The 20,524-nt window shown below is 42.6% G+C and overlaps 1 protein-coding gene across 3 annotated transcripts in view; it reads right to left on the reverse strand.

The window, feature by feature from the left end:
- Positions 1-20,524, reverse strand: part of mTor (serine/threonine-protein kinase Tor) — a 461,269-nt gene that overhangs the window by 242,837 nt on the left and 197,908 nt on the right. For all 3 annotated transcript variants that reach the window (XM_075684170.1, XM_075684168.1, XM_075684169.1), the window contains 6 exons: positions 19,750-19,940; positions 17,404-17,457; positions 14,038-14,124; positions 13,760-13,927; positions 9,766-9,878; positions 7,603-7,717 (listed from right to left, as the gene is read on the reverse strand). In XM_075684170.1, coding sequence (XP_075540285.1) covers positions 7,603-7,717; positions 9,766-9,878; positions 13,760-13,927; positions 14,038-14,124; positions 17,404-17,457; positions 19,750-19,940 — 728 coding nt within the window. The remainder of the gene's footprint in view (positions 1-7,602; positions 7,718-9,765; positions 9,879-13,759; positions 13,928-14,037; positions 14,125-17,403; positions 17,458-19,749; positions 19,941-20,524) is intronic.

Consider the following 20,524-nt stretch of genomic DNA (forward strand, 5'->3'; position numbering starts at 1 on the left):
CGCGTCGGGCGCCACGGGCACCGGGTCAAGAGTTTGTCCGCTTTAGCCCTAATCTCCTCCTTATTCTTCAAGATCGTGCTGAGTGTTCCTCGGAATCTTGCACGCTGCGGGGACATCCAACTTGACACCCCATTCAACCCGATTTATGATTTTGAGCTTCAAGGTGAAAGGCAAATTCTGCCGCTTCATCATGGCAACACTGCGGGAGAAGGGCCACATGGCGTAAACACAATGAACCCGAAAAGCAGCGAAACAATTCACACTTGCGTCATCTTGCACGACGAGGGCACAAGAGCCTCTGATTGGCTGTCTGCGCAAGCGCTGCGGGTGGGAAAGGATAATTTTTTGCAGGGGGGTTGTCGACAGCTTGCTCAACGCAGCGCGGTCATGGTAGGGAGAACGGTTAGATGGAGCCACGCTGCTGGGTTTCCCCGCAATCGTGAGGGAAAGTGAACTTCTGGGGCAACTTTTCCGCCGTTTGACATTCTATATATCGGGAGTCGCTGCTATTTTTGTTCGATGTAAGTGTAACTTTTGCTATATTTACTTATTGTAACTATACTGTGTTCAGAAATTGTTCGATACAAAGAATAATTCAATGTAATTGGGTTCAATATAGTGGGGCTCGACTGTATTCCGATGTTAATCAACAAGTATGACAAGGGACCGCAAGCTGCCTTTGACCTCAAAAGGCGCCACTAGATGTGATTGAATTGCTGGTCAACTTTACAAATACCCCGGTTTTCTGTTTTACTCAAGTATTTAAATGTGGCACCACCATGTAAACCATAGAGCGCAGGTATGTATAATGGCAACTAAAATTTTGGGCACCACGCAGTGTGTCAATCAATTTGTGAGATGTGACCCACATACTGTACAGATATTTTTTTTTATTTACTTACCGTATTTACCCGAATGTAACACGACCCCAATAGTAACGCGAGGGTCGACTTTGCAAGGGCGAAACCGGGAAAAATAAAAGAACATGATTGTAACGCGAGCGTTGACGTTGTGAGGGCGTAATCGGGAAAAAAAAGAAGAACACGATTGTAATACGAGGGTCGACTTTGCGCACGCGTAAGATCAAAGACGCAAAAACACGAATGTAATGCGAGAAACGGAAACTATAGAACACGAATGTAACGCAGGAAACAAACTATAGGAAGTCGAGAGCAGCTTTATTGAAGTACCTGTAAACTATGCCTACTCTTCATCCTCGCCACTGATGTCGCCGTCGCTGTCGTTATCACAGCTGGACTCCTCTTTGTCACTAGTCCAGCTGGACTCCTCTTTGTCACCTCGAAAAGAATCCAGCACCAATATTGATTCTTGATGCAGCAATGCACCTGGCCTTCGGTCCCAAACGCTGGAAATCCAATCTATGACGAGTTCCGAGTCCATCCAGCCTTTTTCGTGGCAGCGTACAACAACATTGTTCGGAAATGTTTCTTTCGGGATAGTCTTCCGTCGAAAAATTACGAGGGGAGGGAGCTTGTGACCATCAGCCAAACATGCGAGCATAACTGTTATCCGATTCTTTTTGTTTCCAACGCTTCTAATCTGAACTTCGTGTTCACCAGACTTGTGCACTGTCCTAACCATTGGCATATCAAGGTACACGGGGGTTTGGTCTGTATTCCCTATGTGTCCAAGTGGCATGTTGGTAGAGTGGCGGAGGTCAATGACATACTGCTGAAACGTGAGAAGTTTTGACTCGAAGTCCTTGGGTAGTTTCTGACAAATTGAGGTAGTGCGTCGAAGGGAAAAACTGGCCCTTCGCATGAACTTCTGTATCCAGCTGCGCGATGCCTTGAATTGGTTTGGCACCAAAACAGCGTCTTGTGCAAGTTCACATGCTTTGCACTGAAGCATTTCAATGCTCACACCAAGAGGCCAGGAGCATTGTTCACCAATGAAGTCCGCAAGACGACACTCCAAATCCAGGAAGCGGCTTTTCTTGGGCCCATGGAAACCTTTTCTATGACTGTTGCAATTGAACAACTCCTGGCGATGCTTCCTCCACCCCCTTATCGTCGATTCGTTGATGTCCAGGCTTCTTGCGGCCGCTGAGTTACCGACTTTTTCGGCGAGTAGAATAGTGTTGCGTTTGAAGCCAGCAGTATACCGAGTGCGAAGCACGCCATTTTGGATGTAGGCAGATTAAGCAGGCAGGAACAAACGTGTCGAAGCGCTGAACAGACAATGCGACTATGCACTGCCTGAGGAGTCGGTTGCGTAGGTCACGTGGTACTATCGTGGAAACAAGTGCCCAGGAAGCGCCGCCAGTGGCCCAAACGTATCACTACGTCACTAGAATCGCCTAGTGGTGAGAAAAAGGCACGTCCATTTCGCGCGCCAAGGGGTGCTCGTCATCACTTACACGCGTTTGGTCCCTCCAAGGTGACTTGTCGCTGGCGCGCTATTGTTGGCGTTGTTTGCTCTGCCTTTTTAGCGTTTGCACCGCATTCACGACTCACCCTGGCCATGGTTCACGTATTGGTTGACCGCTGAATTTGGAGCACGTGACTTTGAAGGAGCAGGTCAATCGACACGCATGCAAATGCGGCACATTAAGCGAGCTTAATAATGAGTGTTTGGTGCCTTTTTTAGCCTTTTTATACCTAGTATTCAAATGTAACGCGGGGGTGACATCACTTCTATTTTTGGTAAAAAATAAAACTTGTGTTACATTCAGGTAAATACAGTATTTAGTACCTACTGCAGACTACATTGTGGTCCTCGCAGGATGGGCAGACATAATTAACTGCAAGACAAGACATATAAATATACAAAGATGCATAGATACATTCATATACATACAGAAAAAATATACACATTTCTATATTGCTCACAAAACAATGCGTGAAAAGATCAAAACACAAAGCCTCAATCAATCCTTTCTTCCAAGTCGATTATGGAGAGCAGAAGAGGGAGCAAACAGAGTGATGTAAACTAGATAAAAGCAGAAGATTAGTCACAATAGGCAACTTAGCGTTGGGCACCTCTCTAGCAAAGGTGTTTGAGAGACGAGGACTTGCCATGATCATTCAACAGCAAAGATAACAAATTTATGCACACTCCTTAGTGCAACGGAAATACAAAGCTGAAAAAAATGTACATATTAAAAAAAAAGACAGTCACATGTTGTAAGGTGCGGCCAGAGAATTACATTCGGAAATAGTCTTAGGAAAGAAGGAGAACTTATAGCTGTCTGTCCTGGGATAGATAGGTGTTAGAGTATCAGGATGATGGTGTCGTGTATTCCTTATGGAAAGAGGGCTTACATAAAGTGAAGGGTGCAGAGCCAATTTGTGGTTAATTAGATTATATGAAAAATCTAGCCGGTATTTCTGCCTTCTTTGTTCAAGCGAGGGAATGTCGTTAGCTAACATTAACTCTGACGGCGAGTCGGAACTTTTGAATAAAAAACAGAAAAAGTGTGACACAGGACGAGCAAGTAAAGAGCACAGGACAGAGCGCTGTCCAGTGCTCTTTACTCACTCGTTCTGTGTCGTGCTGTTTCTGTTTTTTTTATTCTAAAGATGAACCAACCAGCCCCTTTGAACGCACTGCCAACAGAACTTTTGAATTTTGAATAAATAAAATGAACAGACTTCCTCTGTATTCTTTGGAGTTTTTAAATATTGACTTTAGTATAGGAATCCCCTGTGATGCAAGGATATTGAAGTTTTGGCCGGATATAGGTTAGGTAAGTGAGCAACTTAATGTATGAAGGGGCATTTCTAAGTTTGTATCGTAGATAAGTTAGCTTGCGGAAGGCAGAAGAACATACGTTGTCAATGTGAAGGTTCCATGAAAAATTGTTAGTGAAAGTTACGCCAAGGTGCTTGTAACTCTCAATTTGCTTTAATGGAATAGATCCCATTCGATACGTGTACTCCAGGGGTTTCTTTTTATGCAATATGTGAAGAGAGACAGCTTTATCTGTGTCTGCAGCCATACCTCATTCCTTGAACCACAAAAATATATTATTCAATGTAGAGTTAAGTTGCCTCTGATCTTCCGCGGACTAACAGTATGAAATACAATGCAGTCATCTGCAAACAGTCATATTTGTGTCCCAAGTTTGATGATGATAACAGTTATTGATATATAAAAGAAAGAGCAATGTAAGGATGCCTTGTGGAACACCTGAAGTGAATGGTAGATATACTGCGTTGTGATCAACAACTGAAACATACTTTTGGCGGCTATCCAGATAGTCTGTAATCCAAGCAATTATGATCTCTGGACGGTTAATGTTTCGTAATCTTAGAATTAGTTTTTCTTGAATTACACTATCGATAGCTATACTGAAGTCCAAAAATACAGCATCAATTTGACCGCTGCATCCAAAGCTTTGGCAATTGAATCGATTACTATTACCGATTGCGTGACAGTAGAACAGCCCTTTCTAGAGCCATGTTGAGCACTTGTTAGTATCAAGTTTTCTTCTAAGAATGCACTAATGCAAGCTGCAATTTATTCCTTGAAAATTTTGCAGCAAGATGATGTCAATGATATGGGGCAGTAACTCTTGAGCAATAATCGATTTCCTTTCTTAAACACAGGAACAATTTGAGCCATCTTCCTATCTTTAGGCACATTCATGCATAACAAAGATGCTCTGAGCAATATAACTATGAACTTGGCAACAGTTTTGGCGTATTGCCTAAGGAACACATTCGGGACATTGTCTGGACCAGGAGTTGTTTTGGTTTTTAAATTGAGTAACATAGACACAATGCCATGGTAAGAGATAAAGTTCACGTGATGCGGTTCAAACACTGCAGTGCTTAAAGATGGGCCAGAACTTGCACGAGGGAATACGCTATGAAAGTAATTGTTAAAATGTTCTGTGATTCCATTCAAGTCGTTAACAATGGTTCCATCAACTGCTATTTCGGGCAAGCCTTCTTGCTATCGCCTAGGTAACTCTAAAACTTATCCGGTGCATTCTTTATAAAGTTAGGCAATGTCACAGTAAAATAAAAATCTTTTGACTCACGTATGGCGCACGACAGCTTTTTTTTGTAGTTCAGTGATAACGACTCTGTGAGGGTGCTTCTTTTTATTCGTTTGATAGATGTGAATTCTACAGAATATACGTTACCCTAGCTTGGCCAAGTCAGTCTGTTGGGAGAGGATACGTCTCCGTTTTGTCTGGATGTCTTTCTGCCACTAGACCTATAGCAAGGAGATTTTGATTGAACAGACGCCAAAGTATAGCTTGTGGCTACTCGTTAATTATTCAGACTCTAGGGCACCAGAGCTCCTGATTAAAATGCAAGGTTCAAGTGGCCACTTTTGAATTCATGAAGAAAGACAAAAGTGTCATATCAGATAATGTAGACAGGCAGAAATTAATGCATGATATAAGCTGGATTTGTTACTATAGAAAGTTGTATTCAGTCTTGGCAAACCCTGCAAATTTACTGAAGGCAAGCACATCGTTGTGCTGTACTTAAGTGGCAGAGTGACAGCTTGGTGCTGGTAGAACTGCAGTCATCAATGTCGATGAGCTCCAAAAACAGACGAAGTCGGAATGGCTTTTGACTAATGGCTTTTTATCACAAGTGGCCTGTGGATATGCAGGCCACCAACAGGTTATAAATGCTGACTCTTTGTGAACTCTAGTTGTGTGCTTACTGAGAAAATGGTAGAAAGGTGTGTTGGCAGAAACCTTTAAACTAAAATTATTCAACACAACCAAAATGAAGAGCCTAAATTGAACAAGGTTGCCTGCAACATTTGCTGGTAATTGCAACCATATGCATCGCACATAAACTGCATTTGCAATTCCATGTTAACTGACTTAAGCACATTTAGATTTTTTTTACTCTATTGGCACTGTAAAATACAAACTAATTACTTCTAGGGGTGTGCAAATACTGGAATGTCACCGAATTGAATTGAATAGTGAATGTTCGAATAATTCGATTTGCGAGTCGAATATTTATTATTTGATTTTTCATATAGACAAGACGTGCGTGAATACCAAATAGTCAATTTCGAATAAAGAAAAACAAAACAAAAAACAAGCCAAATATTGAATCGAATATTGAAAATGAGAAATTTTAAAACAAGCTTTTTTGCTTCAAAATATTGTTAAAGAAACAGAGTGCTGTACATGCTCAGGAGTCTAATCACATTACTTAACAAGAATCTTGCTAGCTATCAGTAACTTGGGTACCTATGAATTGAGATGCATAGTATGTTCTACTCTCATTAAAGTGGACACCAAATTAGTATGCCCACACAGATACAAAATCAGTTTATATATGAAGGTCTGGAAAATACTTTTATCGATGAAATGACTGTCAAATAGGATTAAGTGCTTTTTTTCCTCTAAAACTTAAACTTCAGTACATAGAAATCAAGATATACAGTACAGTATTATTAGAGGGAACACCAACTTAGTATGCCAGCACTAATTACAGCTCGGTTCTAGTATATGAAGGCCTGTAAGATATCTTCTTTTATGACTATAATTTCTGTTGAATAGAATCAAGTGCCTTTTTGAATGACGTTTTGTTGTACTGATTACCAACGAGGTTCTTGGCTAATATAGTTGACCTGTGTTTTGCGGCAATCATTTATTTATTTCCTAGAAAGTTTTGCTTTTCTGTTTTTCTCCAAAATGCAGGAGGGCTAACCCAACTTTAAGGCAGGTGGATCATTGTGAGGCCAATCTGCCCGATGGACAAAAGGACCGTGCATCACGCAACTCGATCACCACTCCACGCGTACCTGGAGCCGACGGTAAAGAACAGGCACCGTCTGTGCCATTTTATTGTCAGGTTCGGAGTGACCTGCCACCAGTCAAAGCTCACGACGCTCGTTACCCCTCACCCGTCATCCTCCTCATTCATCTGCTGCCTCTCGTTTTCATTTGCGAGGTGGTCTGCCAGAATTCAGAGCGTTTATTTATTTATTTATTTCACATACTTTCAAGGCCTGAAGGCGTTACAGAAAGGAGTGGAGTCGAAAACAAAAGTAATGTAGCAAAAAAAAAATGTATGAACAAAAATATTAACAAAAGGCATTCTGAACAGCGGTTGCGTGGCTGCTGCGAATAGATATGTGTTGATTCGGCGCCAAACTGTAGCTTTGGTCGCCAACGCCCGATAAAGCTGTGCCGATTAGGCCTAACAGCTGAGGCAGCATGACTGTGATGAAAATTCGCCCCTGGAGATGCTGGCCGATGTAGTAATGGGCCACAAGCCATCAGGGAATGCTTGGCGCTAATATGTTCGTACGGATGCCTCATCAGTGATCGGTCCCGAGATGATGCGTGTGGGTTAGATTGATGGCTATCGAAGTGTTGTGAGGTTAATAGGCGCACATATCTAACACGATCTGCGTGCCTATTGGCGCGTAATTGGCTCACTCTTTGCACAGGCTTTCTCACTTAGTACAGGCGTCTAGCAAATGACTGGTACCACATAAGATTGAAGTTTTTAAAATACAGCACATGAGATGAGCAAGCAAATTGGCATTCAGTAATAAAGCTATGTCTGTACATCTATTTCGCAGGCTAAAAACTCTGTGCATGCGACGACTCATTTACATGTCAAAATCTTCCAAGGCCAATTCACTTACTGAGCGCAACTCAGGGGTGGTGTCAAGGGTCCGGACTAAGGGATGAATGATACGGGCCGCAAACTCCGAAAAGTCAAGGGACTCCGAGAGAATATCGATGGTTTCCAATGCAGTGCTGCAGAGGTAAAAAGAAAATGTTACAAACGTTGTCCAAAATGTCCCATGTTGTTTTCCCATCTTTACCACTAAAGTGATAAGCTAACATGTCGCAGCTAACAATAACACATAAGTGATAAAGCTAACATATTTAATTTTCTGCACTCTTTGTAGACAAGAAGAATAGAAAAAATAAGTGAGCTTATTTTTATACATAAATGGTATTCATTTATTGACAAGTGAAGTGAGCAGCCAGAGTGTACAACCAGAGTAGGGGTCAGTGCATTCCCCTCTTCCCCCTCCCCTTCCCGAGAAGAGATATTCGTCTTCTTTCGCTACACTCTCATTGCAACTTGCCACATTAAAAAGTAAAAAAAAAACAAAAAAAACTAGAACATTACAATTTGTAGCAGTTAATACACAAGCTGCAGAAGAATGCAACTTTCTGTCTGTGTGAGCAAAATCTATATAAGAGATTGAAAAAATAAAGGACAAAACAAGGTAACTTGCAACAAGAAGCAATGCATGCAACACTTAGCTAGCTAATAAAGAGAGCATTATAAGTGTCATTTCTAGCAGCAAGTGCAGCAGTTTTGGTTAAAAAGGTGGGTACATCGATTACCAGACACTGCAGTAGAGCCTCATTCATACATTTTGGAAAAAGCACAAGAAAAAATGTAATAACCATAAAAATATATGATTTGAAGCAATTAAAAAATTTCTCAGACTCAATTGCAGGTGATATCTACGCAATGGGAAGCATTACAGCACAAGACACTGACAAATGCCGAGCTGGTGAGACCCACGCTGCCCGAGCCGCACATTGTTGCTTTTGCGGCTTTGGCAAGTTTGTTTGCACTCCTCGAATTCGGCCTGGGTCAACAGTGCCATAGGGAGAGAGAGGCATGTTGGTGAGAAGTTTTAATGTGCCCATTCGGTGAGAGACATCAACACATGTCAACTGGGTGCAGTCCAAGTGGCCTGAGGCACATTTTGTCGTTTTCCAATTGCCTAGTATTACAACATGGCAATGGAAAAATGAAGTAAAATCTAGCTGGCAGGCAATGCCAGAATATGATGCCGCCCAAGCAAAACATAATGTCAACTGCATTGGGCCCTTTTTTGTGTTCTCAATGGTAAATGTTCGCACAGGGAAATCATACAAAACGGGATTGTATCAATGAGGTTCTACTGTATACATGAATAGGGTGGCTGCCACTAGATAAACCTGTTTTTATTCTTTATATTTATTCTCTATTCAAACAAGACAGAAAAGACAACCACGTTACTGCATATGTGGCACACAATAAGGACACTGTCATGCACTACAACTTCAAACAATTCAGACCAACAGTTACTAACAATTACTAACAATTTTCTAACAGCTATACGAATGGCATGCTGGCACGTGTAACATTAACATGCATTACTTCTGCAGCTTGAACAAGTACATGAGTGCATTGATTAGGCTTTCTGTTCAGCATCACAAAACTTTCAAATACAAGCTTACATCCACAGCTGTAACAACAATGGCCTTTGAGTCCACGATGTACATCGTAGTCATATCCACAAATGCAGTCATTTAGACAATGATCTATCTACCTAGTGATAAGGTAACACTGTATTAATGGGGACATCCCCAGGATGCAAGAGCGTCGACCTTATTGCATCGGTGCACTATTTGCCGGGATCAGCTGTGCTACATTTTGCATGCAAGACCGCCGAAATATGCATATGCAACCCAAGCTTTGCGGCAGTGTCAAACGCAAATGATAGTGGGGCTGATCTTGACAGATAGCGCAGTGTTAAATTCCCTTGATGCTTGCATGTCCTGGGCACTTTGTCACCGACAGTACACGACGTCTGCTATTTGTACTTCAGTGACAGCGCCTGCTCTTAATATAAAGTTAGCACTTTTGTGCATACTTCTTGTCATGTGCTACATCCCTTTTTGCACAAAAGTAACAGCAAAGAACAAAATAGCCAGGCCCTTCCCTTTGTTAACACTAGCCCAAGTGAGACAGCTAGCCAAGTAAGCATGAAACACATCACATACAAAGTACTTACGCTCTGACATTCTTGGGGACATCTGGCGAGTCAAACAACTTGACAATGGGAGGCAGTATGAGGTGCAGGTAGTCATCGAGGTTGCAACCGAATTTCTGCAGTGCTGTCAGCAGCTGCGTTCATTACAAGATAGAAATGTAAATCAATACCTTGAAGAACACCTTTTAGCTTACTGCAGCAACTGAAACATGACCAAACCAAAACCATGGAGAGAACTTGCCCAATCTCTAACATTGTTAAACCAAAACTTGCTCGGCCTATACTGCATGGACATGATTGCATGCAGATTCATGCGCATACACACACACACACACATGCAGGAACTCTTATCAAGTAATGGCAACGAAAATGTACTCCAGTAGAACTGAACTCCAGAGCTGCAACTAAGCGGCTACGTTTTAACAAGCTATTCGATGACTATGGACAGTTAACATTATGCACACTGTAAATAAGATTTCTCTCCTTTGCTGCAGCTACGATAAACTGATCAGGTAAAAGCCGCTTGAAGAAAAGAAACATGAAATGTAGCAAGGACACTTAGTAGCAATGAAGAGAAAGCTGCAAGAGTGGAGCTTTCACACATTTATTGTAGAAATTTGGTGTAAGGGACAGATGTGACACAAAGAAAGAAGGATCACAACAATGCTTTAAGCCATGTCTTTTTCTTGTGCTGCACTTCTAAAATGCACTTCAATCAAGCAGCCCAAGTCTAAATCCTGCTATATTTCACACGTGTTAGTGGCCTGCCAAGGAACACTAGGCAGTTCGAGCAGCTGACTCTCCTTCTCCCCTTACTGTCTTTCTTTCCCCCTTTCCCCACATGTAGGATAGACAACTGGGTGAGACCTTGGTTAACCTCCCTGCCTTTCTCTTTTGACTCTCTTAAAGGGCCCCTAACCAGGCCACATAGAAAACTTTGGTTACATGCTGCAAACTGTTACGTGCTAAGTGTTCTACTGCAAGAATTTTTCAAATTAGTTCATTAATAGTCGAGATGGAAATATTTCAGTGCCACGAATCCATGACTGCAGGAGGCGAACGTCACTGCCAACATAAGACACTCTCTCCACTTCCCTGTCTAGCCTCTGCAAGCGAAATTCTTTTACTGCGTTCTCCTAAACCAGAGCTGGAGGATCACGTGACGAATATGTCACGAGCCCCACCTTCTGTTATCTTTCTCTCACGTTTTTGTTGTGTGGCGCACTTCTGGTGATGGCCTCGCATGTGAGCTGTTGCGTTTGTCTTGTTTCGCGCGGCAGACAATTTTGCGCGCTCTGCATAAGAACACCTGATTAGTGGTATAAGTCAGTGCCACAATCACGAGCACTGAGGCAGATGCAGCTCGACTGCGGCAGTGGAACACAGTAGAAAATGACATAGTTTTGTTCTCTGCATGCGTGACTGTATGACGTGGGAACAAGCAGACAAAACGGAAGTGCACCTCTCTTGCTACAGTACAAAGTAAAACCAAAACATTCAGACGTTTGGTTTGTATGTTTTATTATTTCTCTAAAGTTGAACATGTCTATTGAAGCAACAGATTAAACAAATTACTGATGTTGCCTGGAATAATTCTCAAAGTTGCGTGTCACAGTGAGCGACATTACAGCACTGCAATGTATGTAAGCACACTTGTGTGACAGACATCAACTCTCTGGCTGGGAGTGCGGCGGCCACAAGGAGATGGGCAAACAGCATTTGGTTTGAAATTGAAGCTCTTTCTGCAGTATATAGGGATGTAATGCCTAGCAGTCACGATTGTTAGTGGACATTGTATGCAGTGTGCTCCTCAGCGCAACATGACCAGACCTGGTAAGAAGCCCTTTAAGTAGAAAGCTGTGTTCAAAGTGCAAAGTACATTTGCACTTTGAATGAACGACTCGTTCCATACTCTGGACAAAGCTCCCTTGACCAAGCTCTATACACTTTGAATGAATGACTCGTTGCATACTCTGGACAAAGCTCCCTTGACTAAGCTCTTCAGACTCGTTTCTGAGAGTCCTAGTCGACTCCCTCAACTTCTGTTTTCTCAAGAGTCATGCACAGTGAAACTTCGTTACTAAGAAGACCACATCATGAACTTTTCAGATTAACGAATGTTCGGAAATTCCCTGCTGACTTGTTATAGTTTCAATGTAAAAATATTTCAGTACCACGATCTTCAGAATACCGAACTTTTCAGAATAATGATTGTTACTTAGTTTACCTGTGATGTTAACAATGCCTCAGTACTATGAACTAATATTCAGAAATTTAGGTATTCTTAGATTTCCTCATATCCTTCATGACAGCCAAAACAGTACGCTAGCAGATGACAAGGCAGAGAAAGTGGACATTGCGGCGCATGGGTTCGGAAGATCTGAGACAGCATCCAAGAAAAAAGAATGTGGGCAAGTAGAGGTGATGACGCATAAGGTTGTTTGAGTGCATGGTCCACCCAGAAAAGTGTCACCTAGTAATGGAGGCGCATCTCTTCCTTCTTACACCTTTCTTCCTGCGCGTGCCTCTTTCTTTCGCGCTTATTTCAGCGGCCGTACTAGCTCCGCGTGGTGTGAACTGTAACCTCCATACTTGCGGGGATTCCACACGGCTGCACTTTGCACTTTCCAGACGGTATAATTTATGCGCACTTGCGCTTTGACATAATTCAGGTGACCGCCTTGATCGAGACAGTTGTGGTGTCCATGGCAAAAAATGTGAAAAACAAACAAAAAGCAAGAAACATTGCGCTTTGTAGGCAACATACCTTTATTTCGGTATTTCTTTCAGTGTCAGCATCTGTTTTAAGCAAATCACTTTTATTATGTGGTGCTTCGGTGGTGCATGACCGCGCAATTTATGGAAAATAGCAACAGGGCATGCTGAGAGCCAACAGCGACTTTTTCGTGGATAGCTCATATGGTAACAACTTATGAACTGACGGGTTGATGGGCAGAATTGTTAATTTTGGGGCTTTCACTATAACAATTTTTCAGAATAACGAACAATTTACCACAGTCCCCTGAGGTTCATTATATTGAGATTTCACTGTGGAGCCTCGGATTGACATGTGAAGCAGGGTGGCTAACCACACTGAGAGGGCAACTGCAGTTTACATTCCCAAATACAATTGGTTTCTAGGTTTGCCTACACAGACAGCGTATGTTACCACCTTTTTTTCTGGAAGTCTAAATTTATGCAAATGTTGCATGTACATACATTTTGCTGAACAAACTACATGTGCTTTAATGCCCAAGGACTATAATCAGGCTACAATAATGCAAACCTTTACGCGAGCTTATCATGCTGGCTTGCTGAGTTATGCAAAAGCAGATATTGACAAGTGTACTTGTTTATCTTTCTCCAGTGACCGCTTTTCATTGGCTAACAAATGTTAAATATTATCGCTTGGCACAGGAAGTGCCTGGGTGTATCAGGAGTTTCTCAAATGTCATCGATGATTCTATCCGTTGTCTGTTGTCACCAAACCTTGTGTGTTTTGATTGCATGCGCGACGTGAATTGTGTAGTAGCAACTGTGCTGGAAGGTTAGTTGAATCATTTATAAAAGCCGATGCGCTTGACTCGCAGATAAAATTTTCAATGATCGCCGACTTTGCTTGCTGCTATCATTGGGCTCGAGTGTTACTTGTTTTGCTGGGCACAAGTTCGCACAATAAAGAATTAAATTTGTAACTCACAGTTGTGACACTGCATCGTTTTTCCATGCCACTACAACGTGACAATATTATAATTTTATTTGACGGCCTTGGCTGCATGACCAAGTTGCTGTAAAGACTTTTGAAGCTCCAAACTTCTGCTTCATTGCTAAAGGAATCTTCATTGGGCTAAAAGGCTGGCCAGGTGTGCCCCCCCCCCCCCCCCCCCATATTGTAGCACTTGCCCCACTGTCAGTGACCCTCACATTTGGCTTGATGGCTTTAGATGCATTCGTGGCCACAACACTGCACATCTATTTAGGCAGCTGTCTAGCATTATGAGTTGATGTGAGAGACCTTAGCAGTGACAGCCCTGTCTGCGCTCATGTCGTGCATGAAAACCTTGAGGGCATGGGGCACCAGCTTGGGCAGGTACACCTTGAAGTCTGAGCCAAGGGAGGTCACAATCTGCTCCACCAACATGATGATGGTCAGTTGGATCGGGCTGTTCACGGCCCAGAACTCCTGCACAGGCACAATATATGTAAAACATGTGTTATGTGCTCTAAATAGTGTCAAGATAATACGGAAAAGGAGAGAAGGATTTATTAAATTTAATACAATCAATGACTTACCTTTATGAGGGCAAAGATGTCGTCTAAGTAATTGCGGATGTGCTGCTTCACAATGGCAATCAGCTGGCCAAGCTGCCGGAAATGGAACTGCAAAACATTTGTCACAGTTCACAATATGATTGATAATTCTCAGTAATTTTCTTAACTCTCAACTCAAACTGTGCCAGCGGTTTCTGGACAGGAAGAGGCTAAACAGCAACAATAGGTGCATTAGGAATGAGCCAATCTATTTGGGCTTCTGGGGATTAGAAATGAATTGTTGTAACATAAACATTCGTGTGTAGGCTAGCTGGTTCTTGAACATGGAGGCCAAGGTGCGCAGAACAGTTGCTACGAAACACACAAAGTAAAAACATGAAGACGCACAAGATGATACATCATCTCTTGTGTCATTGTGTTTTTACATTGTGTGTGTTTCGTATCAACTATGCAGTGCAACATGCCTTCTATGTTGCAATATCATGAAAAATGAAAGACAAAGGAAACAACTGAAAGAGGTTTATAAATAAGACATCACATTGGCACACTCTATAGAAATAAATATAAGCAAGAATTTACACAATGGAAAATTATCGATCAAACAAATGTAGAAGTTTTAAATCCAATGTGAAGCCACTGTAAGTAGAGCATTATGCCAAGTTAATTGCAGAATGTGTTCAGTAGTGGCACAAATACCAAGATACAGTAGACTTCTGTTAATTCGACTCTGGTCAATTCAATACCGACCCACCGACCCAAAGTCCCAGCCAATGCCCCCACATTTATATGGAATCAAACTTTCGTAATTTTGATCCTGAAATTAGCCTTCGCCAGATGATTTGAACTTGGCTGGTCATCACGGCACGCGCCCGGCCCCAATGGTGACCGCAGTGGCGAGTCCAAAGCTGTAGCATCCGTGTTGGCAGCGTTTGACACATATCCTTTCGCATCAAAAATGCCTCTTTTCAATCTGCCGCAAGAAAATGTCAAATAATCAGTAGCTCACAATGAATTATTACAGTATTTACTTGATTCTAACAAACAGCTTTTTTTCCCCAAGAAAAGTAGTTCGAAATTTTCTTGGGTGCAGCAATCTGATATGAAACCAAAACAGTGTTCACAACAGCCTACCAATGGAACCAGTCTAGCCAGTGTCATCACCACTGCAATCACAAGATAGCAAGCATGGATGGCAGCAGAACGAGTTCACACATAGCGTGACAATGACACACTCCTTTCAGTCCAACCACGAAAGCATATTCAGACGATAAGTTCTACATCTCAAGCTAGTGGCAACAAGTGGCATCGCATGTTCTTGGCGTTCCACAGAATTGCATGCACTGTAGGACGGACTGCCCAAGTGCTTAGCCTCAGTGTAGGACACCACCCTGTTTGTGATTATTACAGAGTCATCTGATAAATGCAGCATATGAAATGTGCCAAGGACCATACGGAGGATGAAATGTTGCAGTTCTTCATAGACAGCGATAAAGTGCTGTCTGAGAGTGATGACGACGGAGAATGAGAAAATAAAGTTTCATTCTGCGAAAGTACCACTGAAATTTTTGTTCGGATTCGCATATAGTACGAGGCGAAAATTTGGGACGCTAATGATAGGAAAAAACCTCGTATTATACGCAGGTTTTTACGGTAAATATTGCTAGCTTCATCTTTATTTATGCCACAGTTGGAGGCGTGCCATGTTTTTCTTGCGAAAAAATTCGAAGCGCGTTTGATTTCTGCTTTGTTTAGGAGCTCTGATGTCATTTTTACATTCGTTTTCTGCTCTCAACCCATAGGAAGTGGGTGCGCATTTGATTTGGGGACATCTTAGAATCTTGGCAAATACTGCCAAATAAATTGGCTGTGTTTTTTGGTGCTTTTTCTGCCACTTGTTTAATTGGACCCACTACATAATTAGACCAATTTCTTCAGTCACATCAGGGTCAAATTAATGGAAGTAGACGGGCAACATTGCTATGCCAAAAATATCATATTTATTGGAAGATAGCTTGAACATGAATACAGGTCGGCTCTTTTATGTACTGAACTCACTGAAAAACAAAAAATAGTAATTCAAGTATAGGTGGATCCAAATCTTTTTAGAAAAAAATGAAAAACATGGAACATGGTATACACCTTTATTTACCATAAGCTTGGCTACTAAATTCCAGTAGTCGATGACATAAGTTCCATCCTCATCGACACTGCCAGAAAAACTGTCCTCATCGGATGCATCGCAGAGATCCTCGGCACTCCAGATGACATTGTCCCCAGTGCAACCAAGTGTGCTGGGTATGCAGCATTTCTTAAAGCCAGTCTCGATGATCTCCCAAATGGCTTTACGACCGGTGCAACGGTGGAAATCCGTTAGCTCAATGCTCTTGCTAGCACTGTTTATGAATATAGGTTGAGATTCCCTGGCCACAAATATACGTTGATGGCTTATTTTAGGCAACATTTACGAAAAAGAAAAAAACAAGATCAACCTATATTCGAATAAATATGGTGAGTTCGTTTTGTGCCTACAGTGCCTTGTTTCCAACACTGTGCTGCTTTCTATAAGCACGGTGTTCAGCATGGCAAATGCAGGAGGAACCCATCATGCTTCGCATGCTCAACACAATATATCGCACAAACTGATCCTGCACATTTTTGTGCACACTTGTTGACTAGATGCACTTCCCGCAAATATATTTATTAGTCTATGTGATCCAACACTTTGTTGCAGTTGACTTCAATGATGCCAATTTATAAAATATTGCTCAAGAAAGTTATTGTGGGAGAAAATGAAATAATTTGCACTACTAGAGCCCCTAAACATATTTAACAAAACTTTTAATTCAACAAGATCTATGGCTGCAAGTCTGACTCAGTTGAAATAAGGTTTGCTTGTGATGCACTAAATGAAACAGCTTCTCAATTGCAAGACCAAATACAGCTGGTAAATATGTCTCAAACAACAGCATCTTGAATATGTAGCACAAGAATGTACAGTCGCCCACAAAATTTTATGGACCATGGGATCTGAGCAAAAGCTGAATATATCCACAGGCTCACAATGGAGCCTGGTGTTCGAAATGTTCGCATTTTAAGCCGCTGCTAGTACATGCGAACAACATAGTGATGTAGGGTTTTACTGGCTACTTTTGCAGGCTTCTTGGAAATTCAACGCTTTACTAGATCCCGTGGTCCATAAACTTTTGTGGTTGACTGTGTACATATTCCTCAGTATTCAGCAACACAATGGCGGACGTGCATGAAGTGTTTCACACGTGTCTGTCTCACAATCCTTGTGTTGTTTTGTACTGGTCTACTACAATAGAATACAAACACACCCAAAATTACACTCCTTCAAAATGTAGATGCATTATCATATGAGCTTACCTCCCTGAAGCTGGCATCCACAGTGCGTACCACATTAAGCAGTGCTGGCAGAACCTGTGAGAAGTGCGAGAGATGGGCGGTTAGCTAAATGTGTAGCTCATTAGGGAAAAAAAAAAGGAAATAAAATAGAAAGCCCACAAATTTGTACATGCACTGGTTCTCACAGATACACAATGAATTTAATGAGAGCAGCATTCCGGGCAAGTTGGTAATCCATTACTTAAATGGTATTGCGCGACACTAAAAAACGACATGGACGTGAGAGAAGACGACACACCAAGTGCAATGAATGACTGTTTTGCCTCCTGATATTGCGATAATTACACACAGTCTTGTGCAATATGATAAAGAGGCAGGGGAAGTCGGCAGCAGTAAAATGTCAAAGCAAAGACGAAAGCACACGCAACTTGATCGATAGCTGCGGAGGAAGGAAAGAATTAGGAGGGAGCATTGGGCAACACGACTGCAGCCAAACAAGTTGGTGCAACATGTGACCATCACTTCAAAGTGTGTGGTGGGTTTTAGTGCTCCCATTATGAGGGTAGCACCACGGCAGAGCAGCCGAACAGGTGAGCATTGATTAAAAACTACGAAGAACGAAACTTTCTTGGCCAATACTTGCAGTCTCAGAGGTCGCATGTTGGGTCAAAGTTTCGAGAGAAAAAGTCAAGGGAACGACTTTACGGAGAGTTGACTTGCCAAGGCATGACATTATGCTCCTTTTTAATTCATTTACTTACTCCATGTCAACAACTTCGAAATTCTCTTGCTTCTTTCCCTGCCTTTGCCCAATACCAATACTGTAGATCCTTTGTAAAATCTCTCAGCAGCTATGTTAAAGGAAATAATTTGGCACACCAGAGGTTTTTAGGAGGAGGCACATGTGTTCATGGGCCCCGGCGTGCACCTGTTCCACTGCAGCTTGCAAGTATGGTACAGTAAACGCTTGTTAATTCGAATTCCATGGGGATGCTATGAAAATTAAAATTACACAAAATGCGCACTAATGAAAGTCAAGAGAAAAAAATAGCTCGGTTAAGGCGCATACATAGTCTGACGTAGGGTAAGCACGAGTGCGCACACGCTATGTCAGGTTGGCATGTGCACACGCTACATCACGTTGGCAAGAACAATGTCTATAGTTCGAAGCACTGGCACAGCCAACGTAACCGGACACAGCCAATGTGGCCTGACGTTGAGATGGCTCTTGCTCCATCCATGCATTCGTTGCGCCGACTGTGCCGCCCCACATGCATGGCGAGGAAAAAAAAAAAAAGAAAAAAGAAAGGTGCCCTGGCGCGAAAAAAAAAAAAACGCGCAGCCGCTACATGCGCAGTTGAGGCCAGAGAGAATGCGCCTCTCCCCTCTGGCCCTTGCGTGCGAGAAGACGGCGCACTTCCTCTTTGCATTCATCCCTTTAGTGTGGGCAAGACTGAGCCGCCGATCATTGACTCCCCTTGCATGATTTCACTCACACATACAGCGCAAGGCGCGCGGTGACGGTGTTGTCGCCCTTGGACTTTATACGGAACCTCGTGGTAATGCCAACACCCATACCATGGTAGAAATGCGCTTGGAGTGTCCATATAATTGCTATCGCAATAAATAAATAAATAAAAACCACGCAGTGCCGCATCTGCATTTTTATCTTGGAGGTCCTGAGAGGGAGAGAACTGGCATGCGACAGACGGCCGACGATGGAAAGAGCAAAGCTGCGCGGTGACGATCGTCGCCAATGTGCTCCTGCGCACCAGCACTCTCCCCATCCACGATGGCGCAGACTTCGCATTATCGGTGGCAGTGCGGATTTCAGTGTGAATTAAAGGGCTGCGTTACGTATTTCAATACACTGTTGGATGGACCGCGGCGGCTACTCCGAATTACCCGAAATTTCGAATTAACGAGTTGTGAATTAGCAAGCTTTTACTGCACTTAAAACCTTTGATTGAAGACTGTTTCCCTGGTGGCACAATTCTTTTCAAAGAGGCCCTTCAATACAAGCTAGAGCTTTTCTTTTGCTGGCTATACAGATGCTTCAAGCATTTCCTTCTGTGTTAATACTGAAGTAGTTATTATTTTATATCTATCCAAGAAATCAAGGCAATACTGATAACTGCATCAACATACAGTGGCTGTTTTCAGAGGCACTGCAAAGGAAGCCAGCCAAAATATTGTACCTCCAATGTTGAGTTAAAGCCAAAACAGTGTTTGTAGTGTGAGGTAATTACTGATCTTCTCTGCCTTGACAACATGATGCAATATGTACCAACAGTTTGCTCTGGCATCTGTACCCCAAGCAATGCAGCACCAATGAGAATCCCAGAGCCATCACAGTGGCAAACCAACCTGAGGCACATACGGGACACAACGTAGGCCGAGGCTCTGGAATATGAAGACGACTGCCTGAACGACGTTGGTGTGATGCTGGCTGAGTGTGGGGTCACGCATGATGCGCATGAGTGTCGACACCACCATGGCTGGGTAGAACTCCTCCAAGCTCCCGCCCATGCTCACCAGCATCTCGCTGGCACTCAGCTCTGAAGGCAATGGGTGCACAATGCAGCTCTATCAGGCTCTGTCTCATGCATGCTTCACAGCCCGCAACTGCCAAGACACGACAGCTCGTTCTCAAACTGTCAAGCTGTGAACTGCCAAACTGTGAACTTTTCAACGGTGAGCATCTCCAACAATAAGGTTCTGCACCTTCATCGCCAGTGGCACCAGTTGCAGAAGTGTTGGGAATAAGCAGCAATAAACAAGGGACAGAGAATGAGAGAACACAAAATGTGGTGCTGCTTTATTTCTTTTCACCTGAAAGGTATGGGAGTATGCTATTTAAATATTCAAGATGGCACTTCAAGATATCACGACAAAAGAAGAAACATAAGGGTAGATGCAGAGCTGTAATCAGGAACAACCTCAAGAGAGATGTGTCATAAGAAGCCAACAAACACTGACACCAAGGACAACATAGGGTAAATTTCTTATGCTTAATAAATGAAACAAAGAAACGATAAATTAATGGAAATGAAAGTGGATGAAAAAACAACTTGCCACATGCTCTACGAACTGAGCTACCGTGGTGCCGTTTCCCAGTCGCCGCAGTAGCTCAATTGGTAGA

Source organism: Dermacentor variabilis, chromosome 3, assembly GCF_050947875.1.
Source record: "Dermacentor variabilis isolate Ectoservices chromosome 3, ASM5094787v1, whole genome shotgun sequence".
Taxonomy (NCBI): domain Eukaryota; kingdom Metazoa; phylum Arthropoda; class Arachnida; order Ixodida; family Ixodidae; genus Dermacentor; species Dermacentor variabilis.